The following is a 26,847-nucleotide window of genomic DNA, read 5'->3' as shown; positions in this document are numbered from 1 at the left end:
ACTCTCCTAGTGTATGCCTGACTTCTCTTTGTGTCTTGTCTCTGCCAATCATTTCCAGCGTTCCCATATATTCCCTGAGTCCACTCTGCTCTTGTCTGTGCAATCTCCAGTATATGTCTGTGTTCTTTGCTCAGTGTCTTGTCTCCGGTAATCAGATCCAATCATTTCCAGCATTTCCATATATTCCCTGAGTCCACTCTGCTCTTGCCTTTGCAATCCCCAGTATATGTCTGTGTTTTTCTGCACACTGTTTCCAGTCATTGCCTGTGTTATAGCATTCAGTTCCATTTCCAGAGTTCATTCATTCCATTCACCTCCAGTCATATTGCATTCATTATAGTTTCTGGTCTTCTGCCTTTCCCAGGTACCTGTCCAGAGGGCCGCGACCTGCTCACTTGGTGCAGCTGAAAACCAAATCCCAATTGGAGGGGTCACTGGAGAAAACCACCAAGTGAGTTAAGACTCCGTGCCTCTGGGCAGGTCTAGCCAAACCTGGGTTTGGCCGCAACTAGGAGGCCTAATCTAGTCACTCCCCTAGTCACCCGAACCCCTCGGCTCACCGTCCTCCACAGAGGAATTCTTGCACTGGATCGTGACAGTTTGAACAGCCCAATATGCAAGCCGCCGTGTTCCAGGGTGATGCAGGGTTTCAGGATTTACTCTTTCGTGTGACTGCACAGGAGACAGCTTTGCAATCCGTCAGACAGCAGCTGCAAGAACTCTCTAGTCAAATGATGGTTATTATTTCAGTTATAGCTGCTTTGTCCCCAGACACACCACAAGTTCCACCAGTGAATTCTCCACAGTTTTGTTCTGAAGTTTCAATTACACCTACAGATGAAAAATTTTCTGTGCAAGCTAGTGAACCTCTCAAGTGTCCTCTGGTTCCCCAATTTTCTGATATGCGTGACCCTGAACCTTTCAAGAGTTTCTACTGGCTTCTAGAACAACTACAAAATCTCCATCCCAAAATTTTTCAAGTTATTCCCAAGCTTTCTAGAGCTACTCCTGACTTGACTAACAGCTTTTCCAAACAAACTAAAGTAAAGCATCAAAGTTTCCTGCGCCCTAAACTTACTGAGGTTGAACGTCAGCGACGCCGGGAACTGCATCTCTGTTTATATTGTGGTTATGACAATCACTTTCTTAAGGACTGTACTCTGCGCCCACTGAGAAGTGGTGACAAGTGTGTGACTCCCAATTTCTGTGCTTTCAGTGCTCCCCATCATCCATCAGTGATTTCCGTTTCTTCAGTTACAGATAAGGAGGTGATGTCCACTGAGCAAAAGAAAGTTCAAGTTTTTGATTGGGGCCCTGCTACAAGATGCTTCAACCCTCGTCTAAGAAATATTGGGAGGATATTTCAACCTTCTATAGTCAGGGACACTACTCATTCCATTTCTACTGGTCACAGCCCGGATTCCATTTTCATCGGTCCCAGTCCGGATTCTGTTTTTCCCAATACGGGACTCCAGTCAGTAGTCCCAGGAGGGGTCTCAACTACCTTACCCCGAGTGGAGGTCCCAAGTCTCGCACCCCAGCAGGGGGTCCCAAGTCTCGCACCCAAGGAGGGGGTCCCAAGTCTCGCACCCCAGGAAGGGGTCCCAAGTCTCACACCCCAGGAGGGGGTCCCAAGTCTCGCACCCCAGGAGTGGGCCCCAAGTCTCGCACCCCAGGAGGGGGTCTCAAGTCTCGCACCCCAAGAGGGGGTCTCAAGTTCCATGCCCCAGAAGGGGGCTTTCATTTCAAGTTTCATGTCCCAGGAGGGGGTTTCAAATCTCTCACCCCAGAAGGGGGTTACAAGTGTTGTACCCCAGGAGGGGGCTTTCATTTCAAGTTTCACGCCCCAGGGAGGGGTCTTCATTTCGAGTTTCCTGCCCCAGGAGGGGGCCTTCGTTTCGAGTTACACGCCTCAAGAGGAGACCATCGTTTCAAGTTTCTTGCCCCAGGAGAGGGCCTTCGTTTCGAGTTTCATGCCTCAAGGGGAGGCCCATCATTTCGAGTGTTATGCCCCAGGAGCGGGCCGGTAATTTCAAGTGTTACTCCCCAAGAAGGGTCTCAATTTCCATACCTCAAAAGGGGGTTCTGAGCCACTCACCCCAGGAGGAAGTCTGTGTTCTTGCATCCCAAAAGGGGGTTTCATATTGCGTACCCTGAAAGGAAAAGCCAAGTCAGCTTCCCCAGAAGGGGGTTTTAGGTCCCATACTCCAACAGGGAGCGTCAAGTTCTGTACTCCCGGAGGGGGCCTTGAGTCTCTCACCCCAAAAGAAGGTTTCAAATCTTGTTTCCCAGGAAGGGGCCTCAAGTCAAGTACCTCAACAGGGGTTTCCTGACTCTATACCCCAGGAGAGGGTTTCAAGTGTTGTACCCCAAGGAGGGGCCTCTAATGTTATACTCCAAGAGGGGGTTCCTAGTGTTACACCCCAGGAGGGAGCCTTAAATATTCTTCCCCAGAAAGGGATTTCAAGAATTCCACCCCAGGATGTGGTTTCCAGTGTGATACCCCAGGAGGGGATTTCAAGTGCCTCATCCCAAGATGGGGTTCCCAGTGTTATACCCCAGGAGGGGAATTCAAGTGTCTTACCCCAGGATGGGGTTCCCAGTGTAATGCCCCAAGATGGGGTTTGTGGTGTTATTCCCCTGGAGCGGACTTCAAGTGTCTCACCCCAGGATGGGGTTCCCAGTGTTGTGCCCCAAGGGGGAATTTCAAGTGTTATTCTCCAAGATGGGATTCCCAGTGTTATACACCAGGAGGGGATTTCAAGTGCCTCATCCCAAGATGGGGTTCCCAGTGTTATACCCCAGGAGGGGAATTCAAGTGTTTTACCCCAGGACGGGGTTCCCAGTGTAATGCCCCAAGATGGGGTTCATGGTGTTATTCCCCTGGAGGGGACTTCAAGTGTCTAACCCCAGGATGGGATTCCTAGTGCCATCCCCCAGGGGGGGATTTCGAGTATTACATTTCCAAAGGAGAGTTCAAGTGTCTTACCCCAGGAGGGGGTCTCAAGTCTTGTACCCCAAGAACAAGGGTTTCCAAGTGTTACTCCCCAAGATGGGGGTTCAAGCATTATACCTCCAGAGGAGGTTTCTAGTTATGTACCCTGGCAGGGGGTATCAGGTCTCATAGTCCAGGGGAAAGTCTCAAGTTTTACATCTCAAAAAGGGATTTCAAAATCTGTATCCCAAGGAAAGATCTCCGGTTCTTTACTCAAGGAAGAATCTTCTAGTGTTGTGTCAAAGTCAAATGTTTTAGTGCCCAATCCGTTAAGAGGTTCACAAGATGATGCTACCACTACATTTAAAGGTATACCTCAGGATCCATCTGATGTTTCTATGTCCATTTTTTTTAATGGAGATATAATGCAGTATTATGCTTTGGTGGATCATTTCATCGCTATTATGAAATCCTCTCCATGGTCTGAAATCAAGCCTACTAATGTAGTAAAATTTATAATTTCATCTTTCCGAGGTAAAGCTTGGGACTGGGTTGAGCCTATTTATGATTCAAAGGATCTGATGCTGTCAGATTTAGTAGCCTTTACTGCGGCAGTCATTAAAGAATTTGGTCCAACTTATCCTTACAGTTCTCTCGAGGATACTCATCTCAACAAAGTCTCAAGTTCTGGGGTATTACCCTCTGCTATTAAGCTCAGATGCATTTCTTTGAGTCCTTCTCAAAAAGATCCAGTACAAAAACAACCTGTCCAGAAGGATAATACTCAAGGAGGCATAAGGATGATGAATTATAACACAGATTCTGACTATGATCCTGAGTATGATGAAAAAACAATTTCGGTAGTTCCCATGAAAGACACTTTGCAACTTAAGTCTTCTTCTTCTTCAAGTGGTTCGAAAAAGTCTTGGAAAAAGAAGAAGAATCGATGACTTCCTGGTGACCAACCTTTCTTGGACCAAGTTGACTATTTCTTCCAATTATTAGTCTCAGGATCCATCTGGTATTGGGAACCTTGTTCTTCTACATTTTCCAGTTCTTATTGTATCTTCAATCAAGATTTTAGAGTTTCCTGTGTTTTTCAAATATATATTTTTTGTGTCTTTCTGAGGAGGTCCAGTTGAGCCTTTATGGGTGTTCGGTGCCCACCCTAAAAGGAGGGGGTACTGTCAGGGTTCAGCCTAGGATCGGCCTCTCTCACCTCCTTGCTGGCTTCCCCTATCTTCCTTGCGGTCAGACGTCTAGTGTAGTGATGGATGTGGGGCTGAGTATTCTGCCTTAGGTGCTTTTTGCGAGCTTCCATGGTCGGCTGTGTGTGCTGGGGATCGGAGTTCCCATCATGGGCGCCGCCATGACAGTTCCTCTCATGTGACAGTACTCCTAACCTATGGTAGCATGATTTCAGTCAGCTGATGCTGTGCTCCAGTAATCTGCTACCTCTGGGTATAAATCCGCCTCCAGAACTCCAGGAAGTTGCTGTTCAACTTCTTCTTCTCTGTTCCAGTGATACCAGCGTTGCTCTGTGCTAATCTTTCAGAGAGTTACTTCAGCCTGTTCACAGTTCTCCAGTTTCCAGTATTAGCTTCCAAGCTATTCTTAGTCTGAGAGTAGTTCTCTCCCAGTATCCAGACTGTTTTGTTTTCTATGTCTGTGTGTCTTTGTATATGTGCTGCTAGTATTGCAGCTTCCTTGTGTCACTGAGGTGTCAGATTACCTGCTGGTATTAATTAGCCCACAGTTGGACCTCCCAGCACATATCTGTGTCAATCTGCCCTGTGTCTTGTCAGTGCAAATCTGCACTTGCATTTAGCACTCTCCTAGTGTATGCCTGACTTCTCTTTGTGTCTTGTCTCTGCCAATCATTTCCAGCGTTCCCATATATTCCCTGTGTCCACTCTGCTCTTGTCTGTGCAATCTCCAGTATATGTCTGTGTTCTTTGTTCAGTGTCTTGTCTCCGGTAATCAGCTCCAATCATTTCCAGCATTTCCATATATTCCCTGAGTCCACTCTGCTCTTGCCTTTGCAATCCCCAGTATATGTCTGTGTTTTTCTGCATACTTAACTGTTTCCAGTCATTGCCTGTGTTATAGCATTCAGTTCCATTTCCAGAGTTCATTCATTCCATTCACCTCCAGTCATATTGCATTCATTATAGTTTCCGGTCTTCTGCAATTCCCAGGTACCTGTCCAGAGGGCCGCGACCTGCTCACTTGGTGCAGCTGAAAACCAAATCCCTATTGGAGGGGTCACTGGAGAAAACCACCAAGTGAGTTAGACTCCGCACCTCTGGGCAGGTCTAGCCAAACCTGGGTTTGGCCGCAACTTGGAGACCTAGTCTAGTCACTCCCCTAGTCACCCGAACCCCTCGGCTCACCGTCCTCCACAGAGGAATTCTTGCACTGGATCGTGACAAAAGGTTTTTATTCAAAAGGATATTATCAAGCGATCACAGGCAGATATTAACTACTGAGTTTGTAGAATATACTCAACATTGGTGCGGAGTTCAACAAGAAAATTGTAGCCTTGTCATGGAGCATCAGCACATAATATACCACATAAATTCAGTGCATAGCCTCCTTGTTGAAGCAATTCAAATCGATTACATATTTCATGTGGTTTATTACTCCTCTCTTTTACTGCAATTAATTTTGACCTGTCACATTCCAAGTATTTTTCAAAAGATTTTTATATAAGGTTTCTGTTATAACATTTTTGTAAGAACTGTTTTTTCATCACAGCACCCTGTGTTGCATAATCCTCCTGTATAGTGCATGTGTCTTCATATTTGATAAAATTGACTTTTCAGAATGGAAGACAACCAATTAATATGATGATTACTCTTGTAATCTATATATGAGTTGCAGTCTATGGGTTTCACAAAAGATTTCATGTGGATATTTCCGCTCTTGATAAACATCATCAGGTCTAAAAAATCCACTGTCTCACGACTGCTCTGGAATGTTAATTTGATGTTACTGTTATTGTCATTGAGATACTTAGAGAAAGCTTCCAATGATTCCTGACTGTCTCTCCATATAAACAAGATGTCATCAATATATCGTGTCCAGGACACCAGATTCGCCCCGTATTCATGGCCTTCATAGACACAGTATTACTCTCAGAAGGCCATGAATAAGTTGGCATAACTAGGGGTGAATCTGGTGCCCATCGCAGTCCCTTTGATTTGCCTATAAAAGCAATCTCCAAACCAGAAAAGTTACAGTATGCCTTCAATAATAAATTATTTCCTCTCAGGATCCAGTCCACAAAGTATTTGGTAGCCTCCAATCCATGATTGTGATCTATAATCGTATAAAGGGATGTAAAGTCTGCCGGTACTAGAATCATCTACAGGTCCCATTTGATATTTTCCAAATTCTTTATAACCTGTAATGAATCTTTGAAGTAGGAAGTGTTTTTTATCACCACCGGTTGTAATAAGCTGTCTATGTATAAAGACACATTGAAAGAGGTAGACTCTTTTCCGGCCACTATGAGTCTCCCAGGTGGATGATTACTATCCTTATGGATTTTGGTAGGGTGCATAATACAGAATAGATGGTTTCTTTATCTGTATAAATTTCCCATTCTTCCTCCATCAAAATACCTTTCTCCATATTCCTTGACAACAGGTCTTTGAGTTTTTTAGTGATATTTATAGTGGGATTCCCTCTTAATTTTTTATATGTACTTATATCCACCAGTTGTCTATATATCTCCTGGCTATAATCAGACACATTTTGAATTACCACACCACCCGCCATTATCGGTGGGTTTAATTACAATGTTGTCTGCAGATATTAAGTTAATTAATGCTTCTTTTTCTTGCTTCATCAGGTTCCCTTTGACAGGTTTGAAGGTGACCATTTCCAAGTCTACTTTCACTAATTTTTTAAAAGTTTCAATCCAACATCCCTTGTTATGGGTTGGAAAGAACACTGATTTAGGTTTGAAAGAGGGTGTATACGTATTTGACTACTTTGAAAAACTTCTTCAAGGTCAGTTTTCTAATGAACCTTTGTAGATCTATATAGACTTGAAACTTGTCTAGCATAAGTAGTTTAGATGGTTATTTTTCTGTAGTGCATGTACTTACCTTCTCTTCAGTCCTAATGATGCACCATCTGATGCTGTAATCCAAGGGCAGGGCTGCCTACCCAAGGATAATCAGTCTGCTACGTTCGGGTGCAGATCTGGCTCTAAAATTCAAAAAGTGTGCACCTGGATAGACGCTGGTGTTCTCCACAGGATGCACACTGCGTCATTAAACAAGCACCAAATATGGAGCATATAGGGATCCTTATATCTAACACAGTGCTAAGATTGTGCACTTAAAGAAAATAGCATCCAAAGCTAGATAGACCAACCACAAAATGCTTATATGATGTCAGTAGCGTAACATGGGGAAGTAGAGCTGGGCACATGCCGTGGGCACCGTCGGACGGGCGGGGGTGGGTGCCTCTGGCTGCAGTCCAGGACAGTGGCTTCAAGTCAGTGTAGTGTGGCGCAATTGAGCAGGAAGCAGCATTGGGATTTTGGGGAATTTATTCCTGTGCAGAGTGCAATTTCTCCTTGTATGGAAGCCACTAGATTGTTCTTTGTATTAAATGTAACACTATGAGCTCTCTATATTATATTGCAGTCACTAGGATACTCATTTTATCAAGCAGGGGTTACTAAATGACTCTGCATTGTGCACTGGAAGGCTTTCAGTGTTGTGCAGGGGTCACTGGAAGACTCTTATGTATTATGCATGTATTATGCATGGCCCACTGGAAATATATCTGTATAGTGCAGGGGTCACTATGCAGCTCTCTGTATTATTTGTGACCCTGGAAAGGTTCTATGTATTGAGCAGGATCACATGATTGTTTTCAATATTGTGAAGTGGTAACACAAAGACTATATTATGCAAGCGATACAGGAAGGTTCTCTATATTGTGCAGCAGACACGGGAATGCTCACTGTATTGTGTAGCAAGACACAGGAAGGCTCTATATATTATGCAGTGGTCACAAAAAAAGATTCTATTATTCAAGAAACACGGGAATGTTCTCTAAACACAAGTATTGTGTGAGGGACACTGGAAGGCTCTTTGTATTGTGCAGGAGTTACAGGAAGGCTCTCTGTATTCTGCAGGGATCACATGAAGGTTCTCTATTGTGCAATGGACACAAGACATCTCTGTATTGTGCAGCAGGGGAGACACCCTGCAGTGTGGTTGTGCATACATTGCCTGCCTCCTGTCAAATTGACCCTGCCTACTGACAATTTAGCTACACCCACAACACAAAGCCACTTTTAAGGTGCATACACACGGGACAATATGCTGTATGAACGATATTGGTGAAAGATTTCCCTTGAACTTTCTGTAGTGCAGGACAAACGATATGGGGTATAGACACTGAAAGATATCTTTGAAAATTATCTTTCAGTGAAGTCATCCTGCCACATCTCTGAACAGGCAATTCTTGACGATATTGTCCAAATTGGCCTGCATGTACGGACGACCAAATATATCGTTATCGTCCAGTGGGAGCGCGCATCATTGGTCGTTCATTGCACACACACAGAACGATATGAACAATATACCGTTGAACGATATCAGTATTGTTCATATAGTTCAAAGATATCGTCTTGTGTGTATGCCCCTTTAGAATTATTTCTAGGGACACTTTAACTTCTCAGTCCATTCTGGTAGCACAAGAGTGCACCATCATTTTTTTAAATTTCTGCCTTGTAACATAGGCCCTGATTCAGAGCCGGACGCTCTGACAGAGCGCTCGCTCTGAATCAGGGCCGGGCTATTTTTTTTTTAGAACGGCCTCCTGGCGGCTCGCATAGCTGTGGGTGATCACCCACAGCTATAGCGAGTGGCCAGGAAGATGGTTCTTGACCATCGCGCCCATCGGGCTTGCGACGAGACCCTTGTGGTAGGGTCTCGTTGCCGCAAGCCCCAGAGAGCTTTCGGCTCTAACAGAGCTGAAAGCACTCCCAATGACATCACTTGCGATGTCAGTGGTGCCGGTCCCAGACGGTATGCGTTCTCACGCCTCTCTCTGGGCAGCCACCCCAACATTGACAGCACGCCCCCTTTGGTGTGAGACAAGAAGCGACGGCTTGCCCGTCGCTATCCGGGTCTCGTGCATGCGCACCACGGAGCCGGCTCCGTCGTGCGCATGCGCTCAGGGCCACCATCGACCTGGTTGCGAGCGCTCAGCGCTTGCGACCGGGTCTGAATCAGGCCCATAGCTCTAGTCTGCAGACTCCATCCCCGGTTTTGCATTTTTCCGAACTGAGCTCGAGCTTTTGAAACACCTGTAAGCAATCTTTCTCTCTTACAATTTTCTTGCTCTTGTCCTTGTATTTTATCTGAACTGAACACAATCTGTATAGACAACAACAACTTATTTTATGATAGCTTTAAACAGCAGAAAACTTTATCTTCATAAGCATTTTCCACACAGCAAACTACTTTTCTGACCCAGCAGCCTGCTGGCAGGAGGTGTGCCACTAAAATAACCAGCGTGTGCCACAGTATACTTCACTTTAGTTCTCCTTTGCAAATATCTCTTTTACTCGGCACAGGTTCTGGACCAAACCCAACTCTTGAATATGCAACACACACACTTTCCAGACTTCAGCAAATCATCTATTTACGTTATCTCTCGTATAACCCCTTCTTTGTGACTCTCAGCTCAGTTCATTAACTCCCTTCCACCAATTTGAAAACATTTTCTTTCTTTTTGAAAACAACATTGATTATTTTTTCTACCACTCCGAAGACCAGGGTGAAACATTTATTACATTGCAATTTACAAAAATACTGTAAAACTGCTGATAGAGGGCTGTTTTATAAAGCTGCAAATTCAAAGTCACAATGCAATGTATACAAAGTGTCACATTTATCAATGTGTGCCTTGTTAAACCCTGAAAAAAAGCCAAAAAATCTAGCCGGAGAAGGGATGGTTATGAAAGGCGAGATAGCTCAAAACGCATACAGTTTGTGCTATCTGGACTCTTAATAGTAAATTTAAATTTAAATAAATTAAGTGAAAAATATAAACATTCTCTCCCTTTCAGTAATGGCTGTGTCACAACCCAGGTTTTGCGGCGTGGAGGTTTGCGGTCCTTACCGGTGAGGGTACTGTGGCGCGGTCCTTCTGGCAGGGGAGCTGGCGTGTGGAGATTGGCATTGCGTGTACGCAGAGGTCTGCCAGCGTCGGGCCGTCCTGACAGGGTAAGACTAGTGGCGTCTCCGCGTCACGGCTGTCTGGGCACCGCCATGTTCTCAAGAGCAAACTCTGAAAACTTTCAGTTTTCGGAGTTTGATAAATATCAGGGGGTCCAATCGGACCCCAGATGATGAAACTAGTGTTTCCGCATTGTTACTGGGCCATATATCGATGATGAATAGCCCCTAAATCTCGCCCAAACTACTTACAGTAGTACATCCTTACACCGACCCTACTCCCACCTATACTATTCAGACTGGTACACCCTCACACCTACCCTACCCCCACCTATACTACTCACACTGGTACAACCTCACACCTACCCTACTCACACTGGTACACCATCACACCTACCCTTCTCTTACCTATACAACTCACACTGGTACACCCTCACACCTACCCTACTACCAACTACCCTACTACCAACTATACCACTTACACTGGTACACCTTTACATCTACCCTACTCCCACCTATACTACTCACACTGGTACAAACTCACACCTACCCTACTCTCACCTATACTACTCACACTGGTACACCCTCACACCTACCCTACTCCCATCTGTACTACTCACACTGGTACACCCTCACACCTACCCTACTCCTACCTATACTACTTACTGGTACACTCTCACACCTACCTTACTCCCACCTATACTACTCACACTGGTACACCCTCACACCTACCCTACTCCCATCTGTACTACTCACACTGGTACAACCTCACACCTACACTACTCCTACCTATAATACTTACTGGTACACTCTCACACCTACCCTACTCCCATCTGTACTACTCACACTGGTACACCCTCACACCTACCCTACTCCTACCTATAATACTTACTGGTACACTCTCACACCTACCCTACTTCCATCTGTACTACTCACACTGGTACACCCTCACACCTACCCTACTCCTACCTATACTACTTACTGGTACACTCTCATACCTACCCTACTCCCATCTGTACTACTCACACTGGTACACCCTCACACCTACCCTACTCCCACCTATACTACTCACACTGGTACACTCTCACACCTACCCTACTCCCCTCTGTACTACTCACACTGGTACACCCTCACACCTACCCTACTCCTACCAATACTACTTTCTGGTACACTCTCACACCTACCCTACTCCCACCTATACTACTCACACTGGTACACCCTCACACCTACCTTACTCCCACCTATACTACTCACACTGGTACACCCTCACACCTACCCTACTCCCACCTATACTACTCACACTGGTACAGCCTCACACCTACCCTACTCCCACCTATACTTCTCACACTGGTACAGCCTCACACCTACCCTACTCCCACCTATACTACTCACACTGGTACACCCTCACACCCACCCATACTACTCCCACTGGTACATCCTCACACCTACCCTACTCCCACCTATACTACTTACACTAGTACACCCTCACACCTACCCTACTCTCACCTATACTACTCACACTGGTACACCCTCACACCTACCCTACTCCTACCAATACTACTCACACTGGTACATCCTCACACCTACCCTACTCCAACCTATACTACTCACACTGATACACCCTCACACCTACCCTACTCCCACCTATGCTACTCATACTGATACACACTCACACCTACCATCCTTCCAGCTATACTACTCATACTGGTACACACTTACACCTACCCTAGTCCCACCTATACTATTCACACTGGTACACACTCACACCTACACTCCTTTCACCTATACTACTCATACTGGCACATGATCCCACCTACCCTACTCCCACCTATACTACTCACACTAGTACTACTTCACACCTACAGTACCTTACTCGCACTAATACACTCTCACACCTACCCTACCCCCACCTATACTACTCATACTGATGCAACCTCACACCTACCCTATTCACACTTGTACACCCTCACTCCTTCCCTACTCCCACCTATACCACTCGCTCTGGTACAATGACCCACCTACCCTATTCACACTGGTACACCCTCACACCTACCCTACTCCCACCTATACTACTCACACTGGTACACCCTCACACCTACCTTACTCCCACCTATACCACTCACTCTGGTACAATGACACACCTACCCTATTCACACTGGTACACCCTCACACCTACCCTATTCCCACCTATACTACTCACACTGGTACACCCTCTCACCTACCTTACTCCCACCTATACTACTCACACTGGTACACCCTCACACCTACCCTACTCCCACCTATACTACTCACACTGGTACACCCTCACACCTACCCTACTCCTACCAATACTACTCACACTGGTACACCCTCGCACCTACCCTACTCCCACCTATACTGCTCACACTGGTACACCCTCACACCTACCCTACTCCCACCTATACTACTCACACTGGTACACCCTCACACCTACCCTACTGCCATCTATACAACCCAAACTAATACACCCTACCCTCACTCCCACTGTGACAGGAGCCGAGTGCTACACATAATTCTACAGTGCAGCACTGACTCCTGTCACTGAGGGGGAGTCTGCACCTTGGTGTCACCCCTTCGCGGGTGACACCCGGGAGCGGCTTGCACCCCCCTTGTATCGCCACTGCTCCCACCTACAGTGTACTACACACACTGCTACACCCTCAATCCTATCTTACTCCCACCTATACTTCTCACACTGGTACATCCTCACACCTACAGTACCCTACTCCCACCTATACTACTTCTATTTTGTTTTTTCATTAAAATGACAGTCATGAAGTTGATTACAATGACTAGCATCTGTAATATGCGGCCACATCATGATATGTTTAAAGCATATCTTGATGTAAACATATTTACATGTGGAGGCATTTAGCATGCTATTTTCAGTTGCATGTATTTTTAAGTTAAGTGTCACTCAAAATAAACATGTACACATGGCATTTTTGTGGCACACATTTTATACCAATACAGAATCGTATGCAGTTGAATGCACCTACACTTACTACTGAAATGTTGCAGGGGGTACGGACCGCACCAGGTGTCCCCTTCTGAGGGGGATTCACCAAAATGCCAGCTACTCCTTAAGTGACAGGGAGCCGGGCACTGCGCACTAACATCACAGTGCAGCGCCCAGCTCCCGGTCACTGCGGAGGAGCCGGCAGTGCAGGGAGAGTCTCTGAGGGCAGCCCGGCACTTCCTGGACTGCTGGGCATGCCCAGGGCTGTAGAGTGCCTTGCCCGGCCTTGGTAATATTGAGGGGGTATGGCCTAATGTAAGTAGGCATGGCTATACCTCCTCTTTCTAAAAAAATCAGCGGCAGCAGTCTCCTGGGTACCACCGCAGCCCAGCAGACAGCAGCGTGTGCAGGGCTGCGGGGAGAAGCTGCTGCTGACAGGTAAGGGAGGGGGGGCTGTGGGCCCCTCTATCATTCCCTGGCAATTAGTATCTCTGCACCCCCGTGCACGCCCCCAGCGTGATAAAACCGGGGATGTTCAGTGAGGTTGTGTCAACGTAACTGAGGGCTGCACATAAGGGTACATACACCTGTTTCCTGTGTTCCTTTTGCCCCTTAGTAGCATAGGCTAGTGCAAGCACACACTGATGGTGATGACTAGTATCAAATCAAGCACACAGGCGGGGTCGGCGTATCTCTGCGTACTGGCGAATATACGCAATGTCAGACAGTTAGGAGCTGATTGGTTGGTACTTTATCTCCCTCCAGGGCTTAGTACATCCCCCGCCCCTCATTGTGATAAACAGGAAGAAACAGACACTTTTTTTTTTCTACAAAATTAAAAAGTTTTATTTAAATTTTTACATGTTTGTTCTCATTTAAAGCTTAACTTTATAAATTGTGTTATTTGTCACAGACTCACATCCATATTCCTGACAGATATAGCAGGATAAATTCATTCTAGACTAGACTATTTTATCTCAGTGACACACAGTCATTGATAATAGAACGTAGGCAGCAAGTGACACTTCCGTCGTTCTATTCAGTGTGATTATCCTGATGCTGTATAGAGGGGCCCCCAAATTTCCACCAGCTGCCTCTTTTATCTGCTCCCCCAAACAGAAAGGCACCGATACATGGTTATAAGTCAACCCATAGACCTAAAGTGGGATCTTTTTATTGTCATGGAGACCAAAGTTCATCTACATTTTCCACCGTGACCACTGAGTGATTTAAGGGTTCCATCATTGCTGACTATATTGTGAGTATTACTCCAAGCTAATATATAACAGGAACTACTCTTCCTGAGGCTGAGGTCCTGATACTGGAGCTTTACACAGATTAGGGGAATGTAAAACCAGAAGCAGGATCTCCTATTCAGAGCTGTAACTAGACTTTTTGGTGCCCTGTGCCAGAAAGAGCATTGGCGCCCCCCTCATTTTTCAAAGGGACATAATGCACCCAAAAAAGGGCCATGGCTTCATGGGGAAGGGCCAGGGAAGAAATAGGAGAGGCCAGGAGATGCTGGGGATGAAATAAGAGGAAGCTACAAGCAAGAATGATAATAAACTCAAATTTAACAAGCCCAAACAACACCCCCTGACCTGTGGTGCCCTGTGCCATGGCACCGGCTGCACTGCCTTGCTCCTATTTGCCCGAGTCATGTTAGTCTGGTGGGAGTACAGCTAGACTTCTGCAGCACTTTAATGGTTAATGCACTAGGATGCCCACCTGCTATGTCCTTTCCTCCTCTCAGACCAGGTCTCCATACACAATTATTCCCACACTTGGAAGCCTGTTTGGAAATTTGCACTGAAATCCCACATGTGTTCCAGCTGTTGTCTGTCAGAAACTGCATAACCACCCCACCCAGAGGAGCGCTTATCTCAGATTAACTATTGCACTAGTGATAGTTATTATGGGAAAGCCAGCACAGCTATTATAGTAACCGTATTGGTATTAATCATATTTAAGGGGCTGTTTTTACACTGGAGCTTCATTACTATTTCATTTGAAGTCACTGGATGAGTGCATTGTTTGTGAATTGTTATAACGGTAGGAACATCAGCCCTACACAAAGGGGTGATAGGTGTTAGCACTTATCTACCATTGGAATGAGTGGGGCTCTGTTAGAAGTTAGAACACCTAGTCCCCTTTTGTAAATAAGTAGTTATTCTATGTGATGAATTGATTTGTCCTGGAACACAACAGGACATGTGTCAGACTGTAACTGTAACACATATTTGGCAAGTAGGAGATCGAGATTCTTGCACAACAAATCTATTTTAGTGTTCCCAGTAAATTCACAACAGCAGCCTTAGATGTGAGGTACTGGGAGGGATCGTGGAGAGAGTGGACAGCTGTCGCCAATCAGATGTCTGCCGACTTTTGCTCCAGGCGGTAAGCACAACATCAGACAATGAGAGTTTCCAGTGAATGTGCCCCTTAATGCTCAGCTAAACCCAAAATATAACTGGCTCTGTAGGAGACGGCTACTAGGAACATTCACAGATATGTTGGGATAAAGCTGTAACATGGGGAAGGTTTTCCTGTACCCGACATCCTTCCTGTTAGTATTCACCTGGAAGATCACTCTAGTCATCCACTTTTACCATAACCTGATCACTGAGAACAATAGCTTGTGCTTGGCTACACAGAAAAGGCAAGCACATTGTCACACATGCCACATGTTGTCAATGTATGTAACATAACTATTGGGGATGTTACATCAGGTATTCTAGCTTATTTATACTTTAATGGCCGGAGCTCATTGATGGCCATGGAATAAGATATCGCCACTCCACCCTGTTCTATTGCTAGATGTAGTGCTTGTTTTGCCCCTTTCCCCTTCTCTGGTCACTGGGGACGCTGTGCAATAATTAAATTCTACGATCACTTGGTGGTGTGGAGACTGAGGGAGATGTTGCCATAGCAACCAAACAGGTTCTATTTAACATTTAACTAGTACCTTCTAGAAGATAATAGCTAGAATCTGATTGGTTGCTATGGGCAACATCTCCACTTCTAAAAACCCACACTTTAGTAAATATACCCCCTGACAGTGATTGGTGTAGGGACACTATTGGTCACTAAGCAGCTAAGGCAGGGAGGGGTACCAGTGACCTGTGCTACCCAGCACTTTGTCCTGCAATAAGGGTAACAGGAGTGTCGGAAGAGGGAAGATGAGAATCTGGTCTCTTCCACCCTTAGGCAGGGCCGTCAAGAGATTAGATGAGCCCTGGTACTTGGGAAAAGGGGGCATGGCCAAATTGTGGAAGCGTGTCTGGCTCTTTTTTACTTTGCTCCCAACTCAAAATCATCCCCTAAATCAGGAAATTTCCCATCTGTACTGCAAACAAGACATTGGTGCTCATATACATTTGTTTTGTTCTGCCTGGAGGGTAAATACTGGCTGCTTTGGCATGTAGCCTAGAAATTCTGGACAGGTTTGTTTTTACACTGCAAATCTCTGCACATGTTATCCGCTCCCGGCCCCCCGGAAAGGCAGACAAGCCTCCCGGCATCCACCAACCCTCCCGACCTCCCTCCAGAATAAACTAGAAATCCCAGCAGGTGGGGGGGGGCAGTGACGTGAATCGCGTCACCGTGGCCCCACCCCCTGCTTCACAATGCCGAAAATAACGGCATTGTGAAGAGGGGGCGGGGCCGCGATGATGAGATCGTGCGGCCCCACCCCCAATGTGTCATAACTGTCCTGACACGCCCCTCGCTATTAGCTGACAATCAGCTCCCTCCTGGAAGGAGGGAGCTGATTGTTGGCAAGTATGATGTATTGTAAGTTCACAATACAGGACCTCTTCTCATGTATCACTTAGTGTATAGCTGTTCAGTCTTCATCCATTACTAAGTGTAACTGCAGGTTCTGGGTGAAAATAAAATGAGTGTTTCCTATGGTTCCTTTCAGGGGCATGGTTATGAGGGGGCAGAAGGGGCATTTGCCACCTGTTCTTGGTCTACATGGGCCACTTGATTGACTGAGGCTGCACCGCAATGTATGAGCAAGAGCAGAAAGCTCCCGGTCTTATACACACGTTCCAACTGTCCAGATGTAGTCTTCAAATTGGGTCAATCACAATTTGAGGACTCAGTCTAGGAGCGAGTCAGTCACCCTTCGCTACTCTCTTGAGTTGCTGTGTAATTTCCACCTACTTCTTTCCATTCATTAAATGAACTGGAGATACAGCAACTGTAATAATAAACATATGTAAGAATGAGATTTCTCCCTGAGGAGAACAAGGACATGGTACTGAGAAAGCCACTATACAATTGTACTCGCTCCTACTGTAGTAAGAGTCACTGGCAGCCATCCCAGGTAAAGCATTTCACAATAGAGGGTTTACAGAAATCCTAGGAAATGTAATGATCAGGTGCAGGATTTGCCGTTTCCTCATTCAGTACACAAAAGCAAACATCTATTTTTCTTAACTTTGGCTAACAGACACCTGAATCTTCTCCACCCTGTTCTCCCGGAGGCTATACAAGGCTCAGAAGCTATCTGAATATAGAAACTCATTCTATAAAGTGTTCTGGAGCCTGTACAAGTGATCCAAGTAACAAAACAAGATCTTTTACTTTTTGAGCCCACTGCACCTCCCACTGCTAAGCTAGTCCCTGGCTCTGTACTATATACTGTACCACACACTCTCTATAACAATCTAATGTACTCTCCTAGTTACAGAGGGCCCGATTCAATGGTGGACGCAAATCCTGTCGCGACTGCGATTCTGTACTCAGCGGTTCTGTGAAAGTATACAACTGCTGCAGCCCCCGAGCTTTGTACCGATGTCCATCGGTGCCGTCACTGATCTGCTGCTAGCGTACAAAATTGCTCCATCGGTCGCATCATCAATCCTCAGAGCAACCCTACAGGAGCTATTGTAACTGCGTACACAGCCCCAGGCTGAGTCACGCCCCTGAAACGTTTGTGGCGCGACTGCGTTTGACTGACCATCCCCCATTACCTTCCACAGACGCTCACTGTCAGTACATCCAAATCCTTACTGCGACCGCTGCTGGTAATCCACCGGGACGCAGGGTGTACAAAAATAATCACTCAACTCCGCCATCATCGCAACTGTATTCACCTCTGAATTATGCCCAAATGTACTAGTAGTAGTATAATATGGAGTAATGGCAGTCATGTCGTAGTACAGCTTATCTCTGCTGTTTGTACTGAGGTCCTGTAAATAACCTCATTAATGCTCTATCAACAAGGGAGATTAATCAGTAACATCTGGTTAGTCATTGTACTGTACATCGAGTTCACTTAATAGCATCACTTTGCTGGACTGGTAAAATCCCACATCTCCAATGATGTCTATCTGGTACGAGATAAACAAATGGTTATATAAAGGTTCAGCGTGTAATGAAACCAAGTTTACAAACACATTCCTCTCAAATTGTGCTGGCCTGAGGGAAGGAACACTGAAATAATTATGCAACATGGTTTCAACATACTGTAACACAAAGTATGACCTCCTTGCAACAAAGATAAACCAAGTACAATAGATCATTCTTCTGAACTTTCTGTGAGAAGACATTGGACACAGAGCTGATACACAAGTTTGGTTATACTCTAGTGAGGTAGATTTATAGCCTGTTTCTGACACATCATGTGCGTCCCCGTTGTGCAGTTAGTCTATAGTAAAGCAGGGCAATATCCCGCTCTTGTCGTACACTGCACATATTGCTCCCATTGCTGCTGATGGAACCTGTACTATAAGTTAGTTCTGTGGACCAGTTGATTGTAGTACTCAATAGCGTACAAGCATAACGTTGGAAGTGAAGTGTGATCCTTTGGAATATGCATACATTCTATTAAAGCAAAAGTTCTTAGGCCCAACAGAAAGGGGATGTCCATGTCCAGCAGCAATGGGGCTAACATTTATAGCTGCCTCTATGTTATATATGCCTCATTGTCATTAGCACTCCTCCAGCATACAAGGAATCACATTCCCTTCGGGTTGCTTTCTTGGGTCGCATTTGTCCTCTTCTGTCTCTTTCCCAGCGTAGTCCACACAAAAGACCCTCTGTGTCCTTATTCCTTCTCCACAGGTCTGTGAACAAACTGACCAGCTCCCTACTCTCCACATTGGGCAGGGCAAGTCCCCACAAGCCCGAATGTCCTCAGGTCTCAGCTCTTGCGAGCAAAGGTCTGAGGACCTCCCCTCCATATCTCGGCACTCTACTGTCCTCCTTTTCCATCCAGAGCCACAACTCTTAGAGCAGGGAGACCAGTCTCCCAAAAACCACTGAGAATGTAATAATGGTCTAAGCAAATGATGGGAGACTTTATCCTTGGCCTTTGGTCGTCCATAAGGCAAATTCTTAGGAACGAAAAATGTGTATTTAATTTTGGGTGGGACAGACTCTGCCACTACACGGAGGAGTTGTATTGTCAATGGTTCCGGTAGGGAGCGGAAGCTCTGTATTCTCTCCAGTGTGGTGTTGGAGCCACTATATATCAATATTGTTCCTCTTAGATGCACATCCTGCTCAATGGAAGAAACCACAAAATCCCCGTTTAGAAGGTAGCTTTCATCTGCTCTCTTGATTGCCAGGTAGATCCCGTCATATATGATACCACGGTGACTGCGTTGCTTGACATCTATGTTCGTGGCTCCAGCTGGGATGGTGATGATATCTGAATATCCATACCTGTTTGTAGACATGTATCGTTAATTAATGGATTCTAATGAAAGATAAATATGCTCAGATTTAGCACAGCTTCATAAGGACCAGTGGATGTCCGATGAACCAATATAATGTATATAATAGCACAGCTGTGGATACCATTGTATTTTTGTTTGCTAATACAAATTGAAACAATGTTCACTGTTACATCTAGCTTATACTTGGCAGCTTAGCCCAGTGTTGGCTAACCTTGACACTCCAGCTGTTATGGAACTACATAACCCAGCATGCACTGCTACAGTTTTGCTATTAGGGCATGCTAAAACTGTGGCAGGGCATGCTGGGATATATAGTTCCACAACAGCTGGAGTGTCAAGGTTAGCCAACACTTGTTAATGTAGACATAATTTTACTTCTGCACACCAAGCTATTGCTACCTGTCCCTCTTTGGATGTTGTAGAACTACAAAACAGCACATACTTGTGTTGAGCAAATGTCATAGTTCCTTGTAGCAAAACGCTTTTTCTTTAATGGCGATCCAATTCTTCTTTTCATTTCATGTAACTCGAAAAGAAGAAAAAGTATCATAGCCTACTACTGTCAATGGAGAAAGCTCAGGACACTCTGCTAAAAAGTTTGCAATGAAAGGTACCCACATTCCACTCTGGCTGGTGGAAAGACCCCCTATCGACCAACCACCACCAATGCATTTCAGCTTCGTGAGCCTTTGTCAAGGTGTAAGGTGTACAAAGACTCTGTGAGCCTTTGTACACCTTGACAAAGGCTCCAGGAGCCGAAATGCATTGGTGGTGGTTGGTTGATAGGGGGTCTGCACACCAGCCAGAGTGGAACGCGGGTCATCTTCTTTGCAGACTTTATATACCCCTTTTACACCGGAGATAAAACCCGGGTTATTGCAGGGTTAACCCGTGCAGCTCCCTGGTGTAAAAGGGGAGAGGGTTGGATCGCCGGGTCGAGTCACCCGGCAATCCAACCCAGGTAAATAGCAGGGTTTAACACGGGCGTAACCCGTGAAACCCTGCTGTTAGAACAGCACACTCCGGGTCACGATGACCGGGAGTGCGCTGCTAGTCGGCCGATTGGACCGCCTTCAGTGGCGCTTGGAGATGACATCATCTCCAAGCGTCCTCTTTCATGCCGGGAAAGCCGGGTCTATGCAGACCCGACTCCGGTGTGAGCGGCGCCGACTCAGGAATATCGCGAGTCGGCGCCGACTAAATTCCGGGTCTGATCCGGATAGGAACTCTGGGCCTGATTCAGAGCTGAACGCTCTGACCAGAGCGCTCGCTCTGAATCAGGGCCCTCCTCCATGAAAATGGAGCGGCCTCCACAGCATATGCGAGCGGCCAAAAAGATGGTCGCGATGGTCTTGACCATCATGACCATCGGACTTGCGACGGAGACCCTGCGGTAGGGTCTCCCTGCCGCAAGCCCTGGAGTGATTTTGGCTCTATCAGTTGGGCCGGCTTCAGACGGTAGGTGTTCCCATGGGAACGCCTCCGTCTGGCAGGCACGCCCCTGGCACGCCCACCAAAGGGGGCGTGCTGTCAATCAACATCGACAGCACGCCCCCTTTGGTGTGAGACCCGGAGCGATGGCAAGCCCGTCGCTCGTCGGGTCTCGCGCATGCGCACGACGGAGCTCCCTCCGTCGTGCGCATACACAATGGGGAACATCGACCCGCTTGCGAGCGTCCTGCCGCTCACGAGCGGGTCTGAATGACCCCCACTGTTCCAACTCCCGGTCAGACCCGGAATTTTGGTGGAAAAGGGGTATTATTAGTGGAGTGTCCCGGGTTTTCTCCATTGGTAGGAATTTTTGACATTTGTTTGACTGTTTTCTCAGTATATACAGTATAGTAACTATGTGTATTTCCTTGTGTCTAGGTCAAACACGTTTATATTGAGGACAGCGACCTTGACAGTGCTGTTTAGACCTCTCTATCTATGTTGCAGAACTACATTTTCTGCCAGACAGATTGAATGGTACAGTATGCTGGGACGCAGCTTCAGAAGAGGTGGAGATCCTCTGGTTCCCGATTAGTTGAGTACATATATTACATATGCATACATTGCAGGGAGGTGCTAAACATTTAAGGACGGAGACACCAAGTTGCCCTATCTGCTTGTCTGTGTGACTTTAGATACTCAAACAGGAAAACACATCTAGATATGAAAATCACCTCAAGCACGCCATAGATAAACAAAAAATGAATACAAGTGTGAAGTGAATAGAAAAACAATGATAACATACTGGTACAGGTTCATTGGCGTCTGACAGAATTGACCATAGTGAGTTTGTGGTGGAGAATTTATTGTAATGGGAGATGCAATGGGGAAAGGACTGATGTGAATACTAAGGGGCATATTTATCACATTCTGCATCTCAGATGCGGATGGGATGTGATAAATGCACCCAAAATCGTAATGCAATAATTGAATACATTGCAAGAATGTATCAAATATCACATGCAGGGACAGAGCTTGCACAAGATTCCCCCCCTCCTCCCCACAATCTTTACCCCCCTCTCCCCCACTAAGCTAACACTTTCCTGCATCCATGGACCGGTGATCCGGTGAACTCCTTTGTGACTCCGGTCAGCTGCTCTGGATTTACAGAGCAGAAGCCCGGGCAATCAGCTGACTGGAGCCATAGTGGAGCTCACCGGATCACCGATCACTGGTTGCAGGTAAGTGTTATTTTTTTCTTCTATTTTAAATAGTGTCTTTCTTTCCACTGTGATCAGCCTGTGGCCTATTTAGACACACAAGGCTGATCACAGGAGCAGGCTCCCATTTCTGCTCTGCATGTCAGAGCAGAGCAGGAGTCGGTGAATCAGGGGAAGGCTCTAAAACCAACATCTCCAGGTGACGTTATTATTGCAGGGCTCCCCCAGTTATTTTTTTACACTTTTATTTGACTAAACTTGAGCAGATAACATTTCCCATTACAGATAAGGGAAATGCAATCTGCTTACTAAAATGATGCAAATTTAACCACTTAACTGATGTGGTCGCATGGGATGCGAACGCAGCCAACTATGCTTCAGCTGACAAGGTGCAACCACCCCGCTGTGTTTTTAAAGAGGAAGTCAGTTTTACATATGTGCACCCCGGACTCTCCTGCGGACCCGGCAATTTCTGACCGGTTTTGCCAGAAAAAAATCGTCAGTTAAGTGCTTAAGGGCTTGGAGTAGTTTTTTATCCGAAAACTGCTCCAAAAGCCCTTTAACTCAATTAAGTGATACTAAACTAATGTGAAAAGGGTGTGAAAATGGGATGTGGTCAATATCCCGACCGCTGGGATTACGGCGGTCAGAATGCCAACGCCGGAATCCTGACACTTGGAATCCCGGCTGCCAGAATCCTGAAGGTAAGTAGTGGTGTTGGAGGGAGGGTTAGGAGGAGGCACTAGGGGAAGATTTAGGGTTAGGCCCTAAGTAGGGAGGATTAGGTTTAGGGCGCGGAGAGGGGGAGGTTAGGTTTAGGCACTGGGGGGAGGGTAGGGTTAGGTACCGGGGAGGGAGGGTTAGGGTAGGGAGAGGGGGAGGGTTAGGTTTAGGCTCTTGGGGGGTAGGGTTAGGGACTGGGGAGGGAGGGTTCAGGTTAGGGTTGGGCAGGGGTGTATCTAGGGAACCGAGCGCCCCTGGCAAGGTAATGGACTGGCGCCCCCCCCTCCATAATTTCAGGAAGTGTCCCCTCTATACAGTGCCCACAGTAGTGGTCCCCCTTACGCATTGCCCCCAGTAGTAGTCCCCCCTATACAGTGCCCCTTGTAGAGGCCATCCCCCCATAACGTGCCCCCAGTAGTGGCCCCCCTATACAGTGCCCCAAGTAGCAGCCACCACCCCCATAAAGTGCCCCCAGTAGCGGCTACTCCTATACAGTGCCCCCTAGTAGCCACACTCACCCCATCTGCTGTACCAGAAAAAAAAACACACAGAAAAAAAAAGCAACTTACCTGATCCCCGCTCCTGCCAACGTCCGCCGCTGTCCACTCCTCCGGGGCCCGCTCTCACTCTGCACTATGGGATGGGAGAGACGTCATGACGTCTCTCCCATCTCCCGCTGCAGGGGGAGCCAGAAGGCGGAGCTCATGAGTGAGCTCCAGCCGGCTCCCTCCGTGGACGATGCAGCAGCCAATGAGAGTCTGTCTGACTCTCATTGGCTGTCTGCTATAAACAAACACACAACTGCCACTGATGGCTGTGTGCTTGTTTCTGTGTAGGGCAGACCGCTCTCACTGCAGTCTGCCCTACACTTGTGGCCCAAGCCCCTGAGGTAGTCCACACATTAGCTGCTGGTGGCACTGCCGGACGGCGCTCCCTCTTTGGACGGCGCCCCTGGCGAGTGCCATCCTGGCCAATGGGTAGATACGCCCCTGGGGTTGGGAGAGGGGAAGGTTAGGTTTAGGCACTGGGGGGAGGGTAGGGTTAGGCACCGGGGAGGGAGGCTTAGGGTAGGGAGAGGTGGGAGGGTTAGGTTTAGGCACTGGGGGAGGGTAGGGTTAGGCACCAGGGAGGGAGGGTTAGGGTAGATAGAGGGAGAGGGTTAGGTTTAGGCACTGGGGGGGAGGGTAGGGTTAGGCACCGGGGAGGGAGGAAGGGTTAGGGTAGGGAGAGGGGGAGGGTTAGGATACCAACCAACAAAGTGTTGGGATCCTTACCTTGTCGGGGTGCCAGCATCGGGATCCTGAACGCCGGGATCCTTTACCCAACTCATGAAAACACCCATTTTACATTATTTTAATAAAATAAAATTGATAAATATGCCTGTAAATGTTTTCTGAATCTTGTCTAAAATGGTGGCGTTATACAAATAAACCAGACTATACTTATAAAGGGTGTGATGTTGGAGCATATCCCACTACTGACAAATACCTGTGTTATGCAGTTATTCCACTATATACTGTACATACAATATGAGGCTTACAGTATGGTGCTGCTGACTGTATACAGCCATAGAAGGACACCTAATGACTTACTTAGACTTGTTGAGTGATCCAGATATCTTCCTGCAGCTCAGTCCATCTCCTCCGCACACACCGCACTTGTCCAGTTTATTGGAAGAATGCAGTATGTGATCACAGCCAGCTTTGACGCACTGACCCTGCACACACACAGACAGACTTTCCGGCCCGCACAGAGTACCATCCACCACCTTCCAGCGAGAGCAAGGGAGAGACAAAGCCAATAACAGTCATGAGGGTTATCAGTGCATTACAACGTGGGCTTTCATGGGTTTATGTATTAATAATCTGTCTCCCCAGCAGATATGTCAATGAGTCTAGCCTTATAGATGGCACGGTCAGGCTGATGTGAGCAGGACATTTTTGTATAATTGAACTTGACACATTGCAGAGCATTTACGTGAGTGGAACAAGGTCTGCAAAATGTTCCACTTGCTGGGCTATATGTGTTGTGTTTATGGTTTCCAGATGTTGTTGTAGGGTTTTGATCAGTCTCCACTGTTTGCACCTGTGCTTTATCTGTATGTACTTAGCTATTTTATTTGTAATAGTGTAATATGATGTCAATGGAGCAGTCACCGACCTCATTGAGAGATGATGAACTTACATCTCCGATGGTTAGGTGAACGGGCCCCGCGATTACGCTCACAGCCACCCCAAGCCGCAGCAATTGGGGGGCGTGGCTGGTCACCGTCCCAGAAAAGGGGGCGTGTCACCCAGTGGTCCGGGAGGGACGAGGCCAGAGTCTGCGTCGGTAGAGGCAAATTGCTGGCCTCTTAAGTGACTAACACCTGCTCGGGCTACGGGAAGTTTCAGCTCGCCTGACTAAGGGAGCAACCATCGTGACTATCTGTCGCAATGGTGCTCACAAATGCAGCAAGGATGTGTCTGACACTTACTTCTACATTTGTATTAAGATGGACGGAATTGCAAATCAGCTTGTGTGCGGCTTTGCAATTCCATCCGTCTGACTCAGGCCCACTGTGTACACTAATGCAGATTATTACATGAGATTGGGTCATCTGGCAAGTGATGTTTATCCCAGGATGTGGGAATACAAGTTGTACAGTAGTGAGCATAAGTGGTAATAAAGGATATATAATTTGCAAATTGCTGGACAGCCACAAATAGCGGAATGCGCAATATTCCAAAATTAGAGTCTGACCTGCAGCTTCTACCGCTGTTCACCTGGACAGGAGGGGGCTAAAGACACAAGGATAGAAGACGCCTAATGCAGTCTTCTCACACTGGGTCTGATCCACTACCGATCGCAACGGCAATTACGCACACAATCGGCCGATTGTTGTGATCTGCGCATGCATATGCGCCGCAGTGCGCGTGCGCGAATCTCAGTCCCGATCGTAGTGGCTACGCAGCTACGCAGACACATTGCAGAGTGATTGACAGGAAGTGCCGTTTGGGTGGGGGGGGGGCATGGTCGGCAAAACGCAGTCGTGTCAGTGCGTTCGAACGCTATTACAGGGGCGGGCATAAATTAGCCACTGTGGTGCCATAAACAGCCTGAGTACTCACAGCGTGCGATGAAGTTAGCAATTCCTGAGTAAGGTCAGAGCTTGTGCAAGTGTGCGTGAGGCTGCGATGGTACTCACTGTTACCGATGAATTCACAGTCTTGCTAAGGATTACGGATGTGTGTAAGGTAAAGTGGGCATCCTTATGTTGTGCTGCGGCAATGGAGTCGCGATCGCAATGGATTAGCATACTATCGCAGTTGAACTGCGTGCGTAATCACTATTGCAATCGCAGTTGCGATCCGTAGTGAATCAGCCCCACAGGTCTATCTGGGATATTGTCTGAGCAAATCCTTAGTAAATGCTCAATAAGCACTTGTCTGAACGGGCCCCAAGGAGAACATCTGCAGTGTATCATCCTACATGCTGGATACACTCCAATGGGGCAGGGACTGATATGAATGATTCAGAATTCCCTGGAAAGTTCTGTGTAATAAAGTGACACTAGACAAGTACATAATTATAATTAGATACAAATATGTCACCTGACACCATAAAGACTGTATGGATCACTTTCCGGTCAGCTAGTCGACATTCAGAAGGTCAACATCGA

The 26,847-nt window shown here is 46.7% G+C and overlaps 1 protein-coding gene and 1 pseudogene across 1 annotated transcript in view; one reads left to right on the top strand and one right to left on the bottom strand.

Annotated features, from left to right (window-relative positions):
• The first annotated feature begins 11,166 nt into the window (after positions 1-11,166).
• On the top strand, positions 11,167-14,017 carry LOC148519669 (uncharacterized; annotated as a pseudogene).
• Positions 13,993-26,847, bottom strand: part of ADAMTS8 (ADAM metallopeptidase with thrombospondin type 1 motif 8) — a 69,445-nt gene continuing 56,590 nt past the window's right edge. Inside the window, exons 8-9 of the mRNA XM_088476230.1 lie at positions 24,779-24,954; positions 13,993-19,798 (exon numbers count right to left, since the gene is read on the bottom strand). Of these exons, the coding sequence (XP_088332356.1) occupies positions 19,063-19,798; positions 24,779-24,954 (912 nt within the window). The 3' untranslated portion in view covers positions 13,993-19,062. The remainder of the gene's footprint in view (positions 19,799-24,778; positions 24,955-26,847) is intronic.

The sequence above is a fragment of the Taudactylus pleione genome, unplaced genomic scaffold (genome assembly GCF_031769625.1).
Source record: "Taudactylus pleione unplaced genomic scaffold, aTauple2 ptg000185l, whole genome shotgun sequence".
Lineage (NCBI taxonomy): Eukaryota > Metazoa > Chordata > Amphibia > Anura > Myobatrachidae > Taudactylus > Taudactylus pleione.
This window is presented reverse-complemented; position numbering and strand designations above follow the sequence as displayed.